Below are 22,400 nucleotides of genomic sequence, written 5' to 3' on the forward strand. Positions count from 1 at the left end.
CGACATCTGCATTGGACATACAGCATTTACGGCTATGCAGCCTCCGCAGAAGTCAGAGCAAAACTGTGAAGGAAGATGTCAAGGAAATTAGTTTGTGTTTATACAGGACCTCCCACCCTCACCTACCATCAACTGATCATGTCAATGCAGAGCTATAAGGAGCCCTCTGCATTGTTAAAACATTTGAGAGGCGCACGGAGATGTAGTATGGAGCTCAATTTGGCCTCTGCATGCCTCCGGAGGCACGGCAATTGCGTCACACCATCCATACAGCGTCTCCAACCACATTTTCAGATCAAGCATAAATGGTATTTTAGCCTCCTAGGTTGATGCTGGTGGAGGTGTCTGCTGTTCATCTAGTGTGCAAAGCTGTCATCAAAGCAAAGGGTGGCTATTTGAAGAATATCAAATATAAAGTATATTATTTGTCCTACACTTCTTTGGTTAATGATGATGATTCCATGTGTGTGATTTCATAGTTGTGATGTCTTCACTATTATTCTACAATGTAGAAAATAGTACAAATGAAGAAAAACCCTTGAACGATGTGTTCTAAAACATTTCACAAGTAGTGTGTTATATGGAATTAATACCATTCATGTGTATTGATACACAATCATTATACCAATCAAGTGTAATTCACACAAATCATGTACATAATGAGAGATGAATGGCAATTTTAATAGGCTCCTGAGAGCCACAGCAGTCTAAGACACTGCATCTCAGTGCTAGAGGCGTTACTACAGACCCTGGTTCAATCCCGGGCTGTATCACAACCGTCCGTGATCGGTGGTTGCATAGGGCGGCGCACAATTGTCCCAGCGTCGTCCGGGTTAGGGGAAGGCTTGGCCAAGGTAGGCTGTCACTGTAAAATAAGAATTTGTTCTTACTGACTTGCCCAGTTAATTTGATTTATTTATCATGACTCCAACATTCATAATATTAAGTACCTATTTTTTTGTTACTCCTCTATGCGGAACTTTGTTATTTAGATTTTGGGTTCGGACGACATTGTGATATGAATAGAAAAGTATAGAAATGAATCTTTTTTACTTAAAATTATTTAGACAATAAGAGAGAACAATGTGTCATGTTTACATGTGGTGTGTTTCGTTGTTTTGTTCCTGTGATATGTGTTGTAAATTAAAACAAAAACTCCACCTTACAATCAAACATTATCAAATGCTTTAATAACAGTTAACAAAATTTAACATCACACATTTTCCATTCAAAAGCACATCAATGTTTCCCATATTTGGCACCATCATCTCATGGTCTTCATGTTCTAATACTTTACAAGGTCAAATACAAACATAAAAGCAGAGATCTTCTGAATGATCAAACAGCTTAGAATTCTGGACGCTTTGACCAAGTGTACAAAACGGACAGTTGACATCAGTCAGTGTGTATCCTGATGACGACAACATGAAACACCAGGTAGGGTTCAAGGTGTTTTTATGTTGGATGGGACAAACATGTGCAGGCAGGCAGGGGTGGAGGCTGGAGGGGGACTGAGTTGGTCCTATCCCATAGACAAACATACATTCACCAATCATGTTACACATCAATGATGGGTTGGTCCAACTGATGGAAGCTGTGGCTAATTCAACCAGTGTGGTGCTATTCATCGCATTGCTTAAGAAAGCCCACTTAATTATTCAATGGTCTGGGTAGGCCCTGTTTAAGGTTGGGTGGGTGGTGACCGGCAAGGATGTGACTACCTGGAAGTGAGGGGCTAGGAGGGCAGTAAGGATAGCTGAACCTTCCCTACTAGGAAAATCCCCCTTGTAACAAATAACACCAATGCGTTTTATTGGCATTGTATCCCATCCCAGCACAACGATGTCTAGGTCCATATTCTACACATGGCTCTCAGGACCAGCGTGTGTGAGATCAACTATAGATTTAGTCTTCATGAGCTTTCCCTTTGGGTTTCTCTTCCTCGTCGTAAGACAGTCCATATTCATTCATTCTGGTCTTATCAACAGGATACAGCCTTAGGAGAGAAAAGGAGTGGGAAAAGATTGTTGTAAACAAATTGACAGTCAATCTGAGGATATTCTGTTCTTCATCGGAGGTAGTGTTACAAATTAATAATTTGACAAACTGCAACAGTCAATTTAGAGAAACTGCAGTGTGTGTGCCTTACCATCTCTGGTACAAGTAGACGAGGAAGACCACATCATCCCTGAAGCAGGCTAGCCGGTGGGAGGTGGGCATCGTGATGATGAAGGCAAATATGTCATCGATGAAGGTGTTGAACGCCTGGGGATGGTCAAGATGAGATGTAATAAATATAAACTTCCATTATCAACATCCTTCAGTTTCATTGTCATCCACTTATTATGATGTCTTTGTCTGATAGATTTATGTATGCTTCATTGCAACAATTACTACACATACCGGTAAACATACTATAATTGTCCTTTAATAATTAAACTATTTCCGAGACATCTAACATTTAGTGTAAAACCAGAACAATTCTCAAATAAAAGCACTATATTATCCACTCACTTTATACATGAATGCTTTCCAGGGTAGATGTGCCACAGACTTAAACTGTTGAAACAAGAGAATAATCGATATGGACACCAGCATCTGGCCATTAGCCTCATGAATAATATAACAGAAGACATGTGCACTAGTACTTAGTATAATGGAACTGACCTTGTAGTTAACAAAGAGTTGAGGTAGCATGAAGAGGAATCCAAAAGCGTACACTCCTGTCAAAATAGGAACCATCAAAGTCGATAAAGTAAATCTAGCTTTCAAAAGTAATATAATAATATTGCGTGTATACATTTCTATGTATGGAAACCCCAGTGGAAAAAGTGAATCAAAGCAAATCATGCTGGCCTCAGGATAAGATCAATGACCTTACCATTCACTAAACTGTTGATGATCCAAGAGTACCAACTGTCAAACAGAAAGCAGAGGAGACATTATTACACATTCAAACAAACACCGTGTAGTAGACCAACATTTAGAAGCTCACATTAGGATTTGGAAATGCAACCCAGGCCCGCACAGATTATTTTTCTGGACCGATTTGTTTGTCAAAATCAATTGGAGGCCATAAAAAGGGTACTTTTTTCAAAATACAGCACATTTGGAAAGTATTCAGACACCTTCCCCTTTTCCACATTTTGTTACATTACAGCCTTATTCTAAAATACCCCACAACGACAAAGCGAAAACAGGGTTTTAGAAATTTTGCAAATGTATTCAAAGACAAAAACAGAAATAACTTATTTACATACGTATTCAGACCCTTTGCTATGAGACTCAACATTGAGCTCAGGTGCATCCTGTTTCCATTTATCATCCTTAAGATGCTTCTACAACTTGATTGGAGTCCACCTGTGGTAAATTCTATCGATTCGACATGATTTGGAAAGGCACACACCTGTCTATATAAGGTCCCACAGTTGACAGTAAATGTCAGAGCAAAAACCAAGCCATGAGGTCGAAGGAATTGTCCGTGGAGCTCGGAGACAGGATTGTGTCGACGCACAGATCTGGGGAAGGGTACCAAAAAATGTCTGCAGCATTGAAGGTCCCCAAGAACACAATGGCCTCCATCATTCTTACATTTACATTTAAGTCATTTAGCAGACGCTCTTATCCAGATGGAAAAAGTTTGAAACCACCAAGACTCTTCCTAGAGCTGGCCGCCCGGCCAAACTGACCAATCAGGGGAGAAGGGCCTTGGTCAGGGAGGTGACCAAGAACCCGATGGTCACTCCACTGTTCCTCTGTGGAGATGGGAAAACCTTCCAGAAGGACAACCATCTCTGCAACACCCACCAACCAAGCCAGAATGAAGCCACTCCTCAGTAAAAGGCACATGACAGCCCGCTTGGAGTTTGCCAAAAGGCACCTAAAGACTCTCAGACAATGAGAAACAACATTCTCTGGTCTGATGAAACCAATATTTAATTATTTGGCCTGAATGCCAAGTGTCACGTTTGCAGGAAACCTGGCACCATCCCTATGGTGAAGTATGGTGGTATAATAATAATATATAATATATGCCATTTAGCAGACGCTTTTATCCAAAGCGACTTACAGTCATGTGTGCATACATTCTACGTATGGGTGGTCCCGGGAATCGAACCCACTACCATGGTGGCAGCATCATTATGCTGTGGTGATGGTTTTCAGCGGCAGGACGTGCGAGACTAGTCAGGATCGAGGGAAAGATGAATGGAGCAAAGTATGGGGAGATCCTAGATGAAAATCTGCTCCAGAGCGCTCAGGACCTAACACTGGGGTGAAGGTTCACCTTCCAACAGGACAAAGATCCCAAGCACACAGCCAAGACAATGCAGGAGTGGCTTCGGGACAAGTCTCTGAATGTCCTTGAGTGGCCAAGCCAGAGCCCGGACTTGAACATCTCTGGAGAGACCTGAAAATAGCTTTATAGTGACACTCCCCACTCAACCTGACACGAGTTTGAGAGGCTCTTGCAGAGAAGAATGGGAGAAACTCACCAAATACAGGTGTGCCAAGCTTGTAGGGTCATACCCAAAAAGACTCGAGGCTGTAATCGCTGCCAAAGGTGCTTCAACAAAGTACTGAGTAAAGGGTCTGAATACTTATGTAAAATGTGATAGTTTTATATTCTTAATACATTTCCAAAGATTTCTACAAACCTGCTTTTGCTTTGTTATTATGGAGTAGTGTGTGTAGATGGATTAAATGTTGTTTTTTAAAATCAATTTTTAGAATAAGGCTGAAACATAACAAAATGTGGAAATGTCAAGGGGTCCATTAAAATGTCTACATACTTTCTATCAGGTATTAGATGTTGTATTAGTGTAGCCTGGGGTCGTTTCCCCCCCAAAATAATAATCCCCCCTCCCCCAGAAAAGTACTACAGTTGCCCATCATTCTAATACATGGTTCCCCAACTGGCCTGCGGGTGGTTCAATTTGACTAGCCGCTCAAAAAATACAAAATTTAAATTGAAAAATAAAAATCGGCCTGCGACTGAATCTAGTTGATGATCCCTGCTGTGGTAGATCCAACTGTTAATATCCACACAATAAAGTTATAGCCTACCTTTTGTATCTCAAAAAAACTAAGGCATAAACAGCTCCTCCAATACACATTGGGTAGAGTAAATACGAGAGGTACTTCATTGCCTGGGAAGAGAAGAACATTGTAAACAAAATCAAATTGATGCAATTCATGACAATACTACTGTATACAAATTGAGGAGAAAGGAACAAATATTCTGTTTGGTGTCTCACCAGAGTATCATACTCTTCAGTCCTTCTCTCTGATTCGTCAGATTTCCCAAACTGTGGGGAGACAAACACTTGATATGCATGTAGAACTAACATAGAACAAATGGAATCGTAAGCAAATCAACTCCGAAAAACCTATCTTTACAAACAAACCAGACTTACTATGAACGTTGGTCTTACACCCTTCCAGATAATCTGTATCTTAAAGGCTTTCTTCACCTTCCACACCTGTAGAGGGACAGATAAACCAGTGATTTACTAGTCATGGGAGAACACAGTGTAAAAATCTACAAGGATCTAAACATAGCGGATTAGAGAAACCAGGACATAGAATGAGGGGATTACCAAACCTACAAAGCAGGAAAACATAGATAATCACTGAATAGTGCACCAAGTGCAGAAAACAGAAAAATCTAATCTACTCAATCTGAGAAAGGTCAATGCCTGGAAAAATCCAAATAGTCAGATATTATACTAACATGAACAGCAGTAACTTTAAGGAAACACTGTCTGTCAAAAATGGCACCCTATTCCCGATGTAGCAGACAACTTGACCAGAGCCCTGAGGTGCAATCCAATAATACAGTATCTCCTTAAGTGTGCACTCGTTCACTACTTCCCACAAATCTAAAAGCATTGGATTGATGGAGGCATCTGCTAGCGGAGTTCCCACCATATTTCTTATACTTGTCATTTCCTTCCAAATAAGTAAAATAGTGAACAAGTGCACACTTTGGGAGGAAGGAGAGTTAATTGGGACATAGCCCTGGTTAAAAGCAGTGGGGAACTACATAGGGAATAGGGTGCCAATTGGGACACAGTCACTGACAGCATGTGTGGAGACGTACCTCAATCAGGGAGCCAATTCCAGCAGGAATGAGGACCAGCAGGCTTGTCTGCTCATCAAACAGGTACATAAAAATCACAATGGTGCTGAAACACCTCCACAGTACTGGAAAAGGACCACAACATAAACAGGTCTAAGAATAGTCCACAATTGGTTATATAGAATTACATATCATCCCACATACAAAGGCACACATGAAATATTCAATTCCACTGAATAGTCACAACGTTGTGAGAGAGAAATACAAGTTCATATTAGTGACCATTTGGATTATAGCCTAGCTGTCAGTGTACTGATGTTCCATATGATGTGTGTTTGGTCCTATAACTGATTGTAACCAAAACATCTGAATTTAGACACATCCACCAATAGAACTACAGGTATCTAACAGTGAAATTCTGGATGACAAACCAGGGCACACAGAGAGATAAGACTATCCTTCCAAAACAGCCATGGTTGAGCTCAATTCGAGTTGAAGTCAGTCAATTCAAGAAGTGAACTGAAATTCCAAATAAATAATTGAAAAATAATAGCATTTATTTTAAATAATTTATCAATAAACTGAAAAGGAGATGCTATTTACTTCAAAAGTGTTTCAATGTTTTACTTCTAAAATCGAATCACTTCCTGAATTGATTAACTTCAAATTGGAATTGACCCCGTCCCTGCCTAACAGCATCCTACTGAGAAATCGACCCACCTGCTTTGCTGGACATCCCCACCATGCTTTTCTTCTGCTTCCAGAAGCTGATGTCATTTTTGAAGGCCAGGAAATCAAAGAGGAGCTGCAAAGGATATATGCTTTTAAAACTCAACGTGACACAGGAATCATTTAGGCCAGTGATGGGAAACTGCCCTTTTGTATAATAAAAAACTTTAAATGTTATTAGGAAATCAGTTATTGTCTCAACTTCATGTTGAGAATTAGAATACAGTAGACAAGGTGCAATTTCGAAATGTAGTTGCACAAGATTTTCTCTTGGGGCAACAATATTTTGCTTAGGTCCCCCAAAATGCTAGGGCCGGCAAACCCGCATGATGATCTCAGATTTTTTGTGGCCCCCACCCCCATCAAAGTTGTCCACCCCTGATTTAGGCCTGTGAGTCAGAATCATCCATGAAGTGACACTGGTAGACTTTGGTCTTACATGAAAGGCAGCTACAAAGAAGGTAAGGGCTAAGAGGTACAGGTTGGTGTCCACGAATATGCCCTTGATTTCATCCGCGTCTTTCTCAGTGAAGCCTGAAATCACAACAAACAAACCAATTCAATCTCATTGACAGATTCAAATCAAATCAAAGTTTATTTGTCACGTGCACCGATTACAGTGAAATGCTTACTTACAGGCTCTAACCAATTGTGCAAAAAATGTGTTATGATGAGGTTTATTGTAGTTCTTGAACTTTGCATGAAAATGTCCCCCATAGAATTATATTTCAATCGTACTACTCACCGAATTGTTGCAGGGAGTAGACGGCATCTTGCATGTGAATCCAGAAGCGGAGTTTCCCGAGGGAGATGGTGTCATAGGAGATAGTGAGAGGCAGTTCAATGCTGGTGCTGTTGATCTCCATCAAATCCTTCACTCGGTTGCTCAGCTCATCCACAAACAGCAGTGGGAGGTACACCATTTTTTTCCCATTTTGAAATCTTGAATACAGTACAACAATCAAGGAAAATCCATCAATGAATTAAGCAATAAGGCACGGGGGGTGTGGTATATGGCCAATATACCACGGCTAATGGCTGTTCTTCTGCACAACGCACCGCGGAGTGCCTGGATACAGCCACCAGCTGTGGTATATTGGCCATATACCACAAACACCCAGGTGCCTTATTGCTATTATAAACTGGTTACTAAAGTAAATAGAGCAGTAAAAATAAATGTTTTGTCATACCAGTGGTATACAGTCTCATATACCACGGCTGTCAGCCAATCAGCATTCAGGGCTAGAACCACCTAGTTTATAATAAAGGCTTTGGAACTTAAAGTTTACATTTTTGTATTGTGTATTGTATATTAGTGCCAGGTGTCTATTTGTGAGTGTATGATTAATTTCAATTCTGGATTGTATCGAGTTCTCTCAAACTCTAGGCGGCATTCTGCCTTCTCCCTACAGTTCTCAGCCATTAGCTTCGACCACGACTGTCTCATGAACTACAATCCCCATGCTGTGTTTTAAATTTACAAGCGTGAATAATAATCACTTGCGATACAGCTTTTCAAAACATATGACACTTATCTTTCATCAGCGAGAAAGAATCCTTCAAATAAAAAAAGGTACACTTACTGTAACAATTTTGCACAGAACCATACAGCTCTATCTGTCGAAACTACACTTCCCGAGTCACGCTGACACACAGGTGTTGGGAGCATGCTAGATAGCTAATTAGCACAGGTGTTCGGTCGCCTCTAGTCTTCCGTCTATTTTCCATAAACAAGAGCAGTATCATGGAGATATGACATGGCCACGTGGAAACACTAACCCTATCAACGTGTGTATCAATTTAACCTTTTTATTTTTATTATGATTTCTCGCCGATATGAAAGATAAGGACCTTAAGCATCCTAAACTGTACCGCAAGTGATGCATGTTGATGTTCAGAACGAGCGTCAGGGATCTTAACAAACCCCCTCCCCTAGAGACACCTTTGTCCAATGACTTTTATGTCTAATGTAATGGAACGGAGTGTCATGATCAAGGGCTAGCTAGCTTGTACCATGAGTTAGTGCTAAGTGTTGTGCTAAGTGTGTACTTACACTTTCAAGTAGCGGTGCACGTCACTGGGCAGGAAGTCCCTGTCGAAGACAAAGTCTTCTGACACCACATTGAGTGTGAGACGGGAGCGCCAGTGAGACACTGGCCGGTCCACTGCAGAGTCACCTCCAGTAGTAGTCTTCCGTTTCAGCTGCTCTGGCTGCACTGGGCACAATAACAACAGATCAGAGAAAAAGACAAGGGAAAAACAAAACAACACTAATGAGAAACGCAGAAAAGGGCAATGGTAAAAACAATAAACTCAGCATGACAGCTTGAAAGACGTACCCCACAGAAACGCATTCCAATGCGAAAGATATTCAAATGTACCAGACTTTTATGTAGACAAACATGAAGAAAAACATATGCTACAAAAGGGACCCTTCAGGATGGTTGATGACAAGGCAAGCCACTGTCTGTGTGCATGGACATACTCTAACAATAAAGACCTTTCAACAGACACCTACAGGTAACTTGCTTTGGAGCTTTTCCATGGCTCTTGTACATTCTGTCTGCATCCCAAATAGCAACCTATTTCCTTAGAGTGACCTACTTTTGACCAGAGCCTATAGTGTACTATTTAGGGAACGCAGCCGTCGTGTGGTGTAATAGTAGTCTGACCTTCGGTGCTTCCTCCCCTGAGATCAGGCTGACCTCCAGTGGTTTGGGTATCATGTAGGTGGTGAGCTGGGTCACCAGGTGCACCTGCCTAGGGTCCTGCCACGGAGAAATGCCTGCCTGGTGCACAAACACCATGGCATATAACGTCCCATTCTTGCGGGTCTTCTTTGGGAGAGACACATTCACTATCCTTTAGGAAAAGGGATAAATATAGCAGGGAGAGGTACAACTCTGCAGGTTAAAATAGTCTCCATTTTCTGTTTGTTCAACGTTAATAATTTACTATGAATTTGGGCAGCCGTTTTGGATTACTTGCGTATATGAAGTCCAAGTCGTCCTGCAACTACCCAGAGATCACTGTGTCTACCAAAGTTTCCATAGGTGATCATCCTGCTTACTACAACTGCCATATATACAGCCATATCCTGTCACTGTAAGAAAAGTTGCACCTTTCAAACTTGGACTCCACATCAAAGTCCTCCTCCTTGTGAATGAGGGTGTGTCCACCATCAGCATTGGGTCGTAAAGCAGTGTAGATACTCAGCTGAGAACGGGAGGAAAAAACCGACAACACAGCAAATGTTCACACACTTAGCAGTTGCAAAAACGGCTGCACTATGTTTGCATTCCATCTAGCTAGCTTTCAACGATGCATACCAACCTGCAGTCGTGTTTTTCCTGCCAGATAAGGTTTGAGGCAGTTTTCGAATTTGGGGTTCTCACAAGGCTTGGTGTAAACGATGCCATACATCACCCAGCAAGTGTGCAAAACATACACAACGAACACCCCGACTATGAGCGTCGTGAAAGACGTCTTCTGAAACATGCTGCCGATTGAGTATAGTCCTTCAAATATGAAATGTGCAAGGCAGATACTGTAGCGACGCTATCCTCCTCTAAACCAAGGAGCGAGAACTAACGCGAAGCCGAAAGAGAATTTAGCTAAAGAAGATTAACGTCAGTTGATGCATTTCTCATACAGAAACATTAACGTAGCTTGTGGACTGGGCATTGTGGGCACAGCTGTCGGCAGGTGCTAGGCTAACCATGGCTAGCTATCATTTATCACAGTGTACGTCTCCTCATCTCTTTAACCTATCAAATGCAATGTATCTGAGTAAATCTTTGGTGAAATTTAAAATCCCCGAATTCTGCTAATCAGTTTGTCTCTCGAAATCGCAATATCATGTCTATTTTAGCTAAAAGCGTAGTGTCAGCTAGCTACTTCCGTGATGTATTTCCTGGTTAGACGATGAAGGGAGTATCAAACTGCGGCTGCGCAAATCTGACAATTTTGCATACCGACTGAAAATATCTTGGCCAGAAGATGTCACCCACGCTCCATGCGGTGCAGCCCGCTCTTCATTATAATTTCAGTATTTCAAAGTAAACTTTTACTGTCAGTGCCAGGTCAAAATAAACAGAAGCATAATTTGTGTATTTTTCATGTATTGTACAAACAAATTAAAATATGCCGAAAACAATTAACACAAACCTCTACACTTGAATAAATAAAATATATGTATACTGAACAAAAATACAATTGCAACATGCAACAATTTCAAAATTTTTACTGAGTTACAGCTCATATAAGGAAATATGCCAATTGAAATGAATGGATCTATGTATTTCAAATGACAGGGCAGGGGCACAGCCATGGGTGGGCCTGGGAGGGCATAGCCCCACCCACAGTCATTTAGAATACGTTTTTCCAGGTGGCTCGTCCCACAGGTGAAGACGCTGTATGTCGAGGTCCTGGGTTGGCGTGGTTACACGTGGTCTGCAGTTGTGAGGCCGGTTGGATGTCCTGCCAAATTCTCTAAAACAACATTGGCGGCGGCTTATGGGAGAGAAATTAACATGAAATTCTCTGCCAACTGCTCTGGTAGATTTCCTGCAGTCAGCATGCCAATTGCACGCTCCATCAAAACTTGAGACATCTTTGGTATTGTGTTGTTTGACAAAACTGCACATTTTTGAGTGGTCTTTAATTGTCACCAGCACAAGGTGCACCTGTGTAATGATCATGCTGTTTAATCAGCTACTTGATATTCCACACCTGTGGATGGATTATCTTGGCAAAGGAGAAATGCTCAGTAACAGGGATGTAAACAAATTTGTGCCCCAAATTTCAAAGAAATAAGCTTTATGTGCGTATGGAACATTTATGGGATCTTTTATGTAAGCTCATGAAACATGGGACCAACACATTAAATGTTGCATTTCTATTTTTGTTCAGTATAGTTACTAGGTCTACTCAAAGGCATAAGCTATTTGCAACACATTTTGATAAGTGTTGCTCAGAATTTGTTTCACGCTTTGCAATGTGTCGGCCGATGCGCAAAATTGCTCAGTCATTAGACTTACAATGACCAAGAGGTGCCAGTTAGGGAGAAATGTAGTTTATATAGTTGGCTTAATCGCTTGATAAGACATTGAAGAACTACCCAAAAAGTTTTTGTAGACTTACCAAGGGAAGTTGAATATATGGTGCTTCGAAAGAAACTGTGATGAATAGAATGGTGTGGTGAATGGTCAGTTTTAGTCACCTGTCTGGCCTTGAGATCAAACTACCCAGACTTTCTCTTTCATCTCTTGTCAGCATCACTGACCTTCTAGAACTTCCATGGTCATTCTTTCAGTTCTATCATCAGTGAGCAATAGGGACGGGAGTGGAAACAAGTGCTTCACCCAAAGGTTTGATGTGTGTGTGTGAGTGTGTGTGAGCACATATGGATGAAAGGTTGGATTCAGACGTTCTTTCTTCTTTGGATTCAGACGTGATTTCTTTAGATTTTCCCATGATGTCAAGCAAAGAGGCACTGAGTTTGAAGGTAGGCCTTGAAATCCATCCACAGGTACACCTCCAATTGACTCAAATTATGTCAATTAGCCTATCAGAAGCTTCTAAAGCCATGACATAATTTTCTGGAATTTTCCAAGCTGTTTAAAGGCACAGTCAACTTAGTGTATGTAAACTTCTGACCCACTGGAATTGTGACACAGTGAATTATAAGTGAAATAATCTGTAAACAATTGTTGGAAAAATTACTTGTGTCATGCACAAAGTAGATGTCCTAACCGACTTGCCAAAACTATAGTTTGTTAACCTCAAGACATTTGTGGAGTGGTTGAAAAACAAGTTTTAATGACTCCAACCTAAGTGTATGTAAACTTCTGACTTCAACTGTATGTGTTTGGGTAAAATTAACATTTTGTTTTATTCTATAAACTACTGACATTTCTCAAATTCCAAATAAAAATAGTCATTTAGAGCATTTATTTGCAGAAAATGACAACTGGTGAAAATCAAAAAAGATGCAGTGTTGTCAGACCTCAAATAATGCAAAGAAAATAAACTCATATTTATTTTTAAACACAATACAAATATTTTAACTCAGAAATCAATATTTGGTGGAATAATCCTGATTTTCACAGCTTTCATGTGTCTTGTCCTGCTCTCCACCAGTCTTTCACGTTGATGTTGGGTGACTTTATGCCACTTCTGGCGCAACAATTCAAGCAGCTCGGCTTTGTTGGATGGCTTGTGACCATCCATCTTCCTCTTGATCACATTCCAGAGGATTTCAATGGGGTTCAGGTCTGGAGATTGGGCTGGCCATGACAGGGTCTTGATCTGGTGGTCCTCCATCCACACCTTGATTGAGTTGGCTGTATGGCATTGAGCATTGTCCTGCTGGAAAAACCAATCCTCAGAGTTGGAGAATATTATTGCTGAAGCAACCCCAGATCATCACCGATTCTCCACCAAATTTCACAGTGGGTGCGAGACCTGGAGAGGCCTACAAGCCACAATGTCACGCACTGTCGGTGATGATCTGGGCGTGCTTCAGCAAGGCTGGAATCGGGCAGATTTGTCTTTGTGAAGGACGCATGAATCAGGCCACGTACAAGGTTGTCCTGGAAGAAAACTGCCCCGCAGGGGCAGCCAAGCAGAAATATCAGCCACAGAGAGTCACAAGATTGAACTTCACTCAACTTTCTAGAGCAGTGGTCACCAACCTGTCAATCGCCAAGTTATTCCTAGTCGTTCGCCAAACATTTATGTCAAACCCTTTTTTTGTCTTTGGCTGTTGGTGGTAGGTGCATCTGATTCAGCTGCCCTGCACATAGTGAACTGTTGCCATTTTGAACCATTTCATTCTGCCTTCCCGGTGAGCCCAGTGTAACAATGTGCGCTGAGAGTCAGAAGCAAGTTCAGGGAGTGAGTGTTTTAATGAAATAGACAGAACATAATACAAAACAAGACATACTGACACCAGAACATAGACATGAAACAGAAACAATAACACCTGGGGAAGGAACTAAAGGGAGGGACATATATAGGGAAGGTGATCAGGGAAGTGATGGAGTCCAGGTGAGTCTGATGACGTGCAGGTGCGCGTAACGATGGTGACAGGGGTACGCCATAACGAGCAGCCTGGTGACCTAGAGGCCAGAGAGGGAGCACACAAGTGACACCCAGAGAGCAAATCAAGTACACTATAGCCTATCGCTGGCCAATCGGATGGCTCAGATGAACGGTGACTGCAGTAATGTAGCAGGCATAAAATAAAGCTACAGCAAAGTTGATACTTTGAGATTTCAAAACATTTAAAACCATGACTAGAGAGAGACTGTCAACAAACAAAGCAAAGAGCTGGGGTTTGTATGAATGAGTTCATGTTTAAGTTCTTACTCACCTGTCAACACATTGTATTCAGCATTTTCATATGCAACAAAATGTCCGTTCTTCCTATTTACACTCTTTTATTCTAATATAAAATCATTTTTCACTTTCTCTGTTCATAGGAGTAACAACATGAATTTGTACATGAGGCAGAAATAATGCAGTGTGACTCGAGTTTCACCATCAGCTGTAAGACGGAGTCCCTTTTTGGTCAGTGTCAGTGGAGGAAAGGGAGAGCAGAGGGATGTTGAGAGGCGGACCATCAGTCCGCTGCTCTCTCCCTCCGCTGAGACTCACCATCAGATGCATGGCACCATCAACCCAGTAACTGAAATTTGCTCAGTGCCGAAAAAAATTAGAGGGAACATTGCTGGCAAGCATTTATTCTCATATGGCGGCCACAATGTCTGACCAGAATGAGACATATATCAAATTCCCGAGACAGGAGACACTTGGGTTCCACAATGCTGAAAGGAAAGTGACCTTGACTGAGGAGGAACAATGGAGTGGAAACATCAAAGAACCAGACTACTCCTCTTCTCGTTTTTTTCCTCTCTGTTGATCTCGCTCTTCCCTAGAAAGCACTGTTGTTTAGATTGCCCTCTGACTTTACAGCTGCCCCCCCCCATATCAGCCAAAGTGTGCTCTTACTTCCGCCAAGTCTGCCTCTCTCTCTCTCCTCTTTCAAATCTAGCCGTCGTCACGGCTGAAGTTCAAACGAGACAGTGTCTCGATCCGGCTGGTGAGAATCTCATCAAGGCGAGTGCACCGGGCAGATGCCGAAGCGGAGAGAAACAATGGAGACATCTGCAGCTGCTTCTCTTGTGTAGCCATGAGTGGATTTGCAATCTGTATTTTCAGCAAGGGGACAATTAACACAACAGTATGGGAGGCTGTACATACGTACTGTGAAAACTGTTGTCTGGTTTGGAAGTGAAACTGTCTTGCTTGAGGAAAAGAAGGACGGAGTTGTGAAAACAAGGGAGAAAACACAATCTTGGTTGTTCAAGACAAATGAGATCTCTAATGATGATAGGATGGAATATCAACCCTACATGCAGTAACTCCTGTTTATTGTCTTGTCATTTGAATGTGTCTAACAACAACAGGATGTCTACCTACTTGATTTTCCTGGTGGTTTGAGAGCTGTGGATGGTGATGGGGATTGTGCACATGGATGGTCAGTTGATTATCCATGCCTGGTTCCAATACATCAGACTGGACAGCAACCATCCATGGCGGCCATTACATTACACTGCAACATAACCCAGACTGAGTGAAGATGAATGGTTTCTCTCTCCTTCACTCTCTCTCTCTCCCTCTCTCCCTCTCTCTCTCTCTCTCTCTCTCTCTCTCTCTCTCTCTCTCTCTCTTCCTTCGCTCCAATGGCCATGCCTTCATAGACAGCATTTGATTTCATCTTCTAACCAGGCACTACTACAAAGTCTTTGGGTGTCAGCTTGAAGTGCATGGTGGCAAAACAAGACGATTACCTCTGTGTTTGATCTTTGGAGTCTGCATGGAAGGGTGTCCAAACAGAGAGAAATCGCTATGTGTCTAAAAGCGAAAAGCTGGGAGCTGTCCAGCGCTAAGGCATGCTATCATGGAGATGAAAGGAACTCATCTCACACTAAGACCTCTGGGAAATGCCTGTGCATGAGATCCCTTACTCCTCGAACTCGGCAATAGGAATGCCTGCAACTAGATTGGTACTTCAACATTTCCAATCTAGCCCATTGATTGATCCAACATTCAACCATTGTTTTAACATGACTGCTTCCTTTTGAACACAGACATTGGGCTTATGACTCAAAGTCTGCATCCCAATTTGCACTTTATTCCCTACACAGTGCACTGCTTTTGCACTAACATAGGGAATAGGGTGCAATTTGAGACTCTACCTGAAGCAGTACTTCACCAGGGAGTGAACAGACTTGAAAGCTATACCTCCGTTCTGAGTGTAGTGCTGTTGAAAAGGTTGCTTACGTGATCAGCATACCGTCCACTATAATGCTTCTGTTCTGAGGAAGAAGCATCAGTACAAAGAGTGTACTAATGGGGATCACTGTGCTTTCTACTGGAGTAAAATGACAGACTAATTAGGCAAAACAAATCTCTAATGTATCCCAAGTGTTGTCTCTAAATGAGAACAGTTCATTGAACATCTCAGAGGTGATCTACTGCTGTATGACTCAAAGCACTGTAGTCATGCCATAGCCCAAGCCAGTGTTTCCCATCTCCGGTGCTCGAACCTCTAGCTCTGGACAAAAGCACCCGATTCAACTTGTCAAGGGCTTGATGATTAGTTGACAAATAAAATCAGGTGTGCTCGTCCGCGGTCACAACAAAAATATGTACCATTGGAGGTGCTGGAGGACCGGATTTGGGAAACACTGCCCTTAACTACAACACTGCCTGCCTAATGCTCATTCATGTTCAGCTTGCAGTAACAGGTGCTATTTAGACAGATCAAGGTTGCCAACACAGATCAGGATGTGACTCCTTTCATTGTTTTACTTTTATTTGCCTGTCGGTGTGTTGATTTGTGTGTTTCCGACCGTGTAAACCGACCACATCAATACGACTGTTAGTTGGTCATACATTTCCTCAGTTCTCAAGCTGTCTGACAGCCACCTAGCTCCCCTCTTCTCTTTCTCAGTTCTCAAGCTGACTGACAACCACCTAGCTCCCCTCTCCTCTTCCTCAAACTGTCTATATGTGTGTGTTTATGATCACTCCATTCTGCTGGTGTGTCACTTCCTGTCCTCAGAACCCACCAGTGGGCTGTCTTCCCCCCCTTCTCTATCTCGCCCCCCTTCTCTATCTCACCCCCCCTTCTCTCTCCAACACTCATCCACCTCCTCTCTTGTTCCCCAAAACCGTGGTTTATTTTGTCTCAGCACTACAGTCTGATGTTTGTTCTCAACCTCTCAGCACTCGCAGAGCACCTTGTGGTTAGTTTCATCTTCTCTCCCCCTCTCCTTTCATCTCTCTGCCCAAGCCGTGATGGAGAGTTGATATTTCCACAACTTCTTTAGCGTCAAATGTATTCTTGAAGTTCTATGTTCCAGTTCTATGTATCGTGCTGCTTTCATGTTTATTATCAATACAAGCTTCAGCGTCAGAATATCAGGTGACTACACGGATCAAGCCGGATATTATATGCTTGCTTTGCTGCTTGACATAAACACTGTATATTTTAGTGTTATTTTTGGGGTTAAACATCATGACATATCCCACCAAGTTATCCCACCTTAACTCTCCTATTTCTTTATATAGGATCAGAGAATAGCAAAATAAAATTCAAGGTTCAGTATCTTGACATGGAATTGCCATAGTAAACCATAATAATGACATGATTAACTGAAAGAAATATCCACTTGAAAAGTCTTGAGAGTAAATAGATGAAGTCAATAAGGAGTGTATCGATCTATTGACTAGCTTCTCCACACCTTATTGACTTAATGTACACAGCCACAGTAACACTAGAACAGTTTACACGGATAGATACAAGCCCTTCATTCCACTGTCATTGGGTTCGACATGCCAATTCACCCTGTCTGTATACAGACCATCAACCCACCCAGCTGTCGAGTGTTGGCTCACTAATAAGTATGAGAGTGAGCGAGAGACAGAGACAAAGGTGATCGAGAAACTTTGTCAAATGAATGATAGATCAACTCCAGTTGTTATGGGCAGAGCCCACTGCTACACTCTATTACTGATGGTAAAACGATGCAACCCAGCAGGGATTCCTGGGGCTTTTCATTCAGCCTCCTATGAATCAAACTATGACAGGGCTGTCACTCAAACAAGGTCATAATGACTCCATTGGAAGGGGAATTAGTGCAACAGTTGTGATATCTGTTCAGTGGTTTAAGGCTATTTCTGGGTCTCAGTCTGTGTTGAGGGCTTATATGATACATTGTATGGATCGGGCTGTATTCGTCATGGGAGCCAATCCATGCAAACACTACTGTAACCAGAGGGAAATGCTAGATAGTGTGTACAATCGTATACAGTAGAGAATATCATATACATCTAACACATCTGAATATGGAATGAAGAAAAGGGCGACACTTTACAAAAGCAATTAGCCTTTTTTAATCTTACATTGCATTGGAAATGTACATAATAGATTCATACATGTTACAAATAATTTGTTCATAAAAATATATTTCTTTAAAAAAAAACGTTTTTTTTAAATCACATTTTTTCTTATTTTTTCTTTTTTTTAAATATATTTTCAATGCATTTAACATAGGAGTACCCAACTGTACTGTACTGCAAATCATATTTCGGCTTCCTAGAATTGTATGGGTTCTTTATTGCAGTCATTTTTATAGGAAAAGCTAAATTTCAAAATAGATTGAAAGGTTAAAAAAACATGTCACCTGATGAGTGGAAAGGAGCTGCGCTGTGTCACAAGACTGTGTCAGAGTTTAGTGTTTGTTCAGAAACACATGAAGTCCTGTGAGGTGAAGGAGAAGGGGAATGAGACCATGAGATTATAATGAGAAAGACAGGAACAGGGGGGATGAGGAGGAAGGAGCAGCAGACCTGGTTCACATGGTTTTTGGTAGGCACTGTAAAAACCACCCACTAGGATACATAGAGTAATACAATAACAACAACAATTCAAAACAAAACCGTGACAAAAAAGTGCAATATAATGAAAAGTCACAATGAAAATGTTGTGCGGACGAGTAAAAATGCCAAATAATATCGAAAGAAACACAAATTCTGGAAAGATCGATCTCATTGGTTAGCGGTTGGCATGGCGATTGATGTCACTGTCAGTATGGAGTATCATCAAGTCAGATAGACTGATCTGGTCTGTCATAGGTGGGAATGATGCCGGAGGTGTCACTGGTGGAGCCCATTGATCCCTTTCCGTATTAATGTGTGATGAGGTCGTGGTACTGCTTTATCATAAAGGCACTGTAATGAATCACAGCTTGGAGACCTGGGGGACTGCAGTCACGGACACCAATTAGGACTGACTCAGGTCCAATGGGTGGCACTGGGCATTGATACGACACAGGAGGCAATTCATCTCATCTAGTGTTGAAAAATGCATCTGTTCTGCAAATTACATCAGACATTTGTGATCAGAAACAAAATACAAATAAAGATGGGTCCATTGCACATTATTTCAACAAAGTTCTATCGCTCTGTTGCTACAGACAGATGAAGGGATGAATACAGTATGAAATACGATTGTTAAACCTACTGGGATGATGTTTGATTCTGCTCTGCTCTTCTGTCGATGTTGGATGGATTTTGTTCCATGATGTTGTCCCCCAGAACTTTCAAATGGCCGCAAGCAGTACCGATATTGTCTTCAGATAAAGTGTAACAATTCCACATTTAGTACAAATTAAATGGGACTCATTTAAAATCAGTTTTAATTTGCAGACTTTAAGAACTCAATACTGACATTCCTTATTTAAGTCAGAATGACGATGACTGTAAAGGCTAATAACGTTACCGAAGTATGATCCAAAATGGCAAATAAGAGTTAAATATTCCAGAAAACCTTTCTATTCACATCACACAGTTAACATCAATACTTCAAACACTTCTGATTGCCACAGTGGAAAACAACACAGAATATGGGACTGAAGCTGAAGGAGAGGGAGTCACGGTCAAAACCGTTGTTGTAAAAAACGGTTTAACATTTCAAAAATTAACCAAAAAATACCTTTGTGTGTTTGACGATGTGAACAGCATATTCTGAAATATCTTTTTTTCTTCTCTTTTCTATAAACTCTTCATATAATCTCTCTCCCTTTGGCCCCTCCCACGTGGTAATATATAATACAAAAATATAGGTGGTGAATGCTCCTCCTATATATGCAAGAAGAAGATTTACAGATCCTTTTCACTTTATATAAAAGACCCAATCGACTGTGAAGAAGCACTCGCAGAGTGCAATATAATAAGGTAGCGTAAGAACTCTCCAGGCAACTCGCCGACCACCGTGAAGATTTGAGTTTTCATGTTTCTCAGTTCTCAGTTCAGTCTTCTAAAACGTGATGTTGGTCTGGTCTCCCAGTGAGTGTCCTTCTCGACACACATGACCCAGTCAAGGTTCCTGAAGAGTGTGCTTTATGTACCAGAGGAACGGTTCCTTGTTCCTCTGTTCGTCTCCCCAAAAATGTCTGACACGCCTCTATTGGAGTGTCTCCATCGCTATCTCCAGTCTCGATCTAAACAAAATCAGCTTGTTTCGCAAAAGCATTTCTCTTGTTCTTTTTTTTAACCTTGATATAAAATAAGAAAAACATGATGCAGTTTTTGCGGTAGCGGTCGCCAAGCGGACTTCATTATACCATTGTGCAGACTGTGTTCAGGTTGGGGTCAAACCGGACAGCTTTGCCTTCCACCGACTTGGCGCTGGTGTTGTACATGGGGTTCTCGAAGGCCGCCTGGCCGTTGTTGTTCTCGTGGACGGAGCAGCCTGTGTACTGGGTTTTAGGAGTAGTCCTAGAGAAGGACAAATACATGGTTCAGACGCAATGTAGAACAAGAGTCAGTATAATTCAACATGTAGCCTATCTAATATGTACTGGGTTTTAAGAGAAGTCCTGTGGAGGAACACAGCAATGGTTTATGGTTTTATATGTGAATAACAGCAAGCCGTATGTCAAACAAATTCTATGGATCACGTGTCAAACTCATTCCACGGAGGGCTGAGTGTCTGCGGGTCTTTGCTCCACCCTTGTACTTGATTCATGAATTAAGGTCACTAATTAGAGTGGAACTCTCCTCACCTGGTTGTCTAGGTCTTAATTGAAAGGAAAAAACTAAAACCCGCAAACACTAAGGTCCTCCATGGAGTTTGACACCTCTGCTATAGATCCTGACACAGTAGCACAGTATAGATGGAGGATCTTCGTTTGAGCCAGTTTATTACAGTAGGAAGGTAATCCTGCGGCAACAAGAAATTATTTTGTGGATTATAATTCATGGACATTTTTGTAGGGGTTGAGACATTTTTCGTAAAGAAAAATCAAGTCAAGTGGAAATTAAAATCTTCAGAAGCCTTTTTAAACCTCAAATACACTACAAGTTTAAAATGTCCTGCATTGCAGGAAAGTTATACTGCAACAGGGTCATCAACTTAAGACCCTACATCTGTATGTGGCCTTTACTGTGAATTTAGCCTACAGTATAAAAATAGCTGCTGGTGGGTAGCTACACTTACCTCTGTTTGTAAAGATAAAACCCGAAGCCTGCAAATATCAGGGCGAAAAAAGGCACAAGGATTGCTATGGCCACAGAGCTACTGTTTGTACCATGAGGTGGGTTGGATGAGTTATTACTCTCTGACATGTTCAAACCTGTGTGGGAGAGGAGACATAAGGAACAACATTAATATTCTCACACTCACCTTTTGGCCTAAATCAAATATCCATTACAAACATGTTTATTTCTATATATGAAATGCCACAATATTGTTGACATTGAGAAAGCCGATATAAAAAAACAATGTGATAATGTTTACCTAGCCTCTGAAGTCCAAACTGGCCGTAGTCTCTACCCTGTATGAAGCCTTGAAAGACGTAGGTGGCACCGTCAGGTTCTGCAGACACCTAGGGAAACAGATATGGTCAGTCAGTAAGTTAGTCATTCAGTCATTGAGTGTGTCGGGCAGTCAGTGAGTCACTTATTTCTTTGAATGGCACTTTCACTATGGGGTTACGTTCTAAAGGAAAAATCTACATGTTCAGGACAGCATTTGAGGCCATTTTGTAATAAACATGAAGTAAAAATGTCCAACAAATGTCAATATCATTTTTTTTTTAGACCACATCAGATGGTTATTAAGATATGTAAGTCTGCTAAATGATTAACATGTAAATGTTTCAACTCCACAAATCCTTCCTGTTAGTAAATAACGGTAAACTTACAAAACCGTCCATGGACCACGTCTCCTCCTTGACCTTGCCCAGCGTGGTGTGAGTGGACGTTTTCACATGGTACATCAGCAGCATCAACCGTGCTTCTTGGCTCTTATAGACACCTGCAGCACATCAGAACACAGGGGGACAAGAGGCTCAATGTGAGGCCAGGGTACAACACGGATATAACTGGTGGTACTCAGGGGAGACGATCACAGATAATGACCCCATGACGATGGTCTCCCTCGCTTATCTCACTGTCTGTCTGTCTGTCTGTCTGTCTGTCTGTCTGTCTGTCTGTCTGTCTGTCTGTCTGTCTGTCT

At 41.6% G+C, this 22,400-nt stretch overlaps 2 protein-coding genes across 2 annotated transcripts in view; both read right to left on the reverse strand.

The window, feature by feature from the left end:
- Nucleotides 1–1,173: 1,173 nt before the first annotated feature.
- clptm1l (CLPTM1 like) lies at nucleotides 1,174–10,752 on the reverse strand. Its single transcript, XM_046361727.1, has 16 exons — nucleotides 10,142–10,752; nucleotides 9,930–10,024; nucleotides 9,481–9,670; nucleotides 8,862–9,019; nucleotides 7,554–7,750; nucleotides 7,248–7,342; nucleotides 6,800–6,884; nucleotides 6,101–6,204; nucleotides 5,415–5,480; nucleotides 5,256–5,306; nucleotides 5,065–5,147; nucleotides 2,882–2,916; nucleotides 2,668–2,723; nucleotides 2,515–2,559; nucleotides 2,150–2,265; nucleotides 1,174–1,996 (listed from the first exon to the last, which is right to left on the reverse strand). Exons 1-16 carry the CDS (start codon nucleotides 10,304–10,306, stop codon nucleotides 1,906–1,908), a joined length of 1,632 nt encoding a protein of 543 aa, XP_046217683.1. The 5' UTR covers nucleotides 10,307–10,752; the 3' UTR covers nucleotides 1,174–1,905.
- A 7,498-nt stretch (nucleotides 10,753–18,250) lies between these two features.
- Nucleotides 18,251–22,400, reverse strand: part of LOC124043287 (CUB and sushi domain-containing protein 3-like) — a 720,075-nt gene continuing 715,925 nt past the window's right edge. Inside the window, exons 67-70 of the mRNA XM_046361728.1 lie at nucleotides 22,087–22,199; nucleotides 21,681–21,768; nucleotides 21,381–21,516; nucleotides 18,251–20,659 (exon numbers count right to left, since the gene is read on the reverse strand). Of these exons, the coding sequence (XP_046217684.1) occupies nucleotides 20,500–20,659; nucleotides 21,381–21,516; nucleotides 21,681–21,768; nucleotides 22,087–22,199 (497 nt within the window). The 3' untranslated portion in view covers nucleotides 18,251–20,499. The remainder of the gene's footprint in view (nucleotides 20,660–21,380; nucleotides 21,517–21,680; nucleotides 21,769–22,086; nucleotides 22,200–22,400) is intronic.

Source organism: Oncorhynchus gorbuscha, linkage group LG09 (assembly GCF_021184085.1).
Source record: "Oncorhynchus gorbuscha isolate QuinsamMale2020 ecotype Even-year linkage group LG09, OgorEven_v1.0, whole genome shotgun sequence".
In the NCBI taxonomy this organism is placed as follows: Eukaryota; Metazoa; Chordata; class Actinopteri; order Salmoniformes; family Salmonidae; genus Oncorhynchus; species Oncorhynchus gorbuscha.

Coding starts and splice junctions, on each gene's coding strand:
- clptm1l (XM_046361727.1), bottom strand. CDS start 10,306: ATGTTTCAGAAGACGTCTTTCACGACGCTCATAGTCGGGGTGTTCGTT. Junction 6,205..6,799: donor GGGGATGTCCAGCAAAGCAG/GTGGGTCGATTT, acceptor GTCCTTTTCCAG/TACTGTGGAGGTGTTTCAGC. Junction 5,481..6,100: donor GAATTGGCTCCCTGATTGAG/GTACGTCTCCAC, acceptor GTCCCTCTACAG/GTGTGGAAGGTGAAGAAAGC.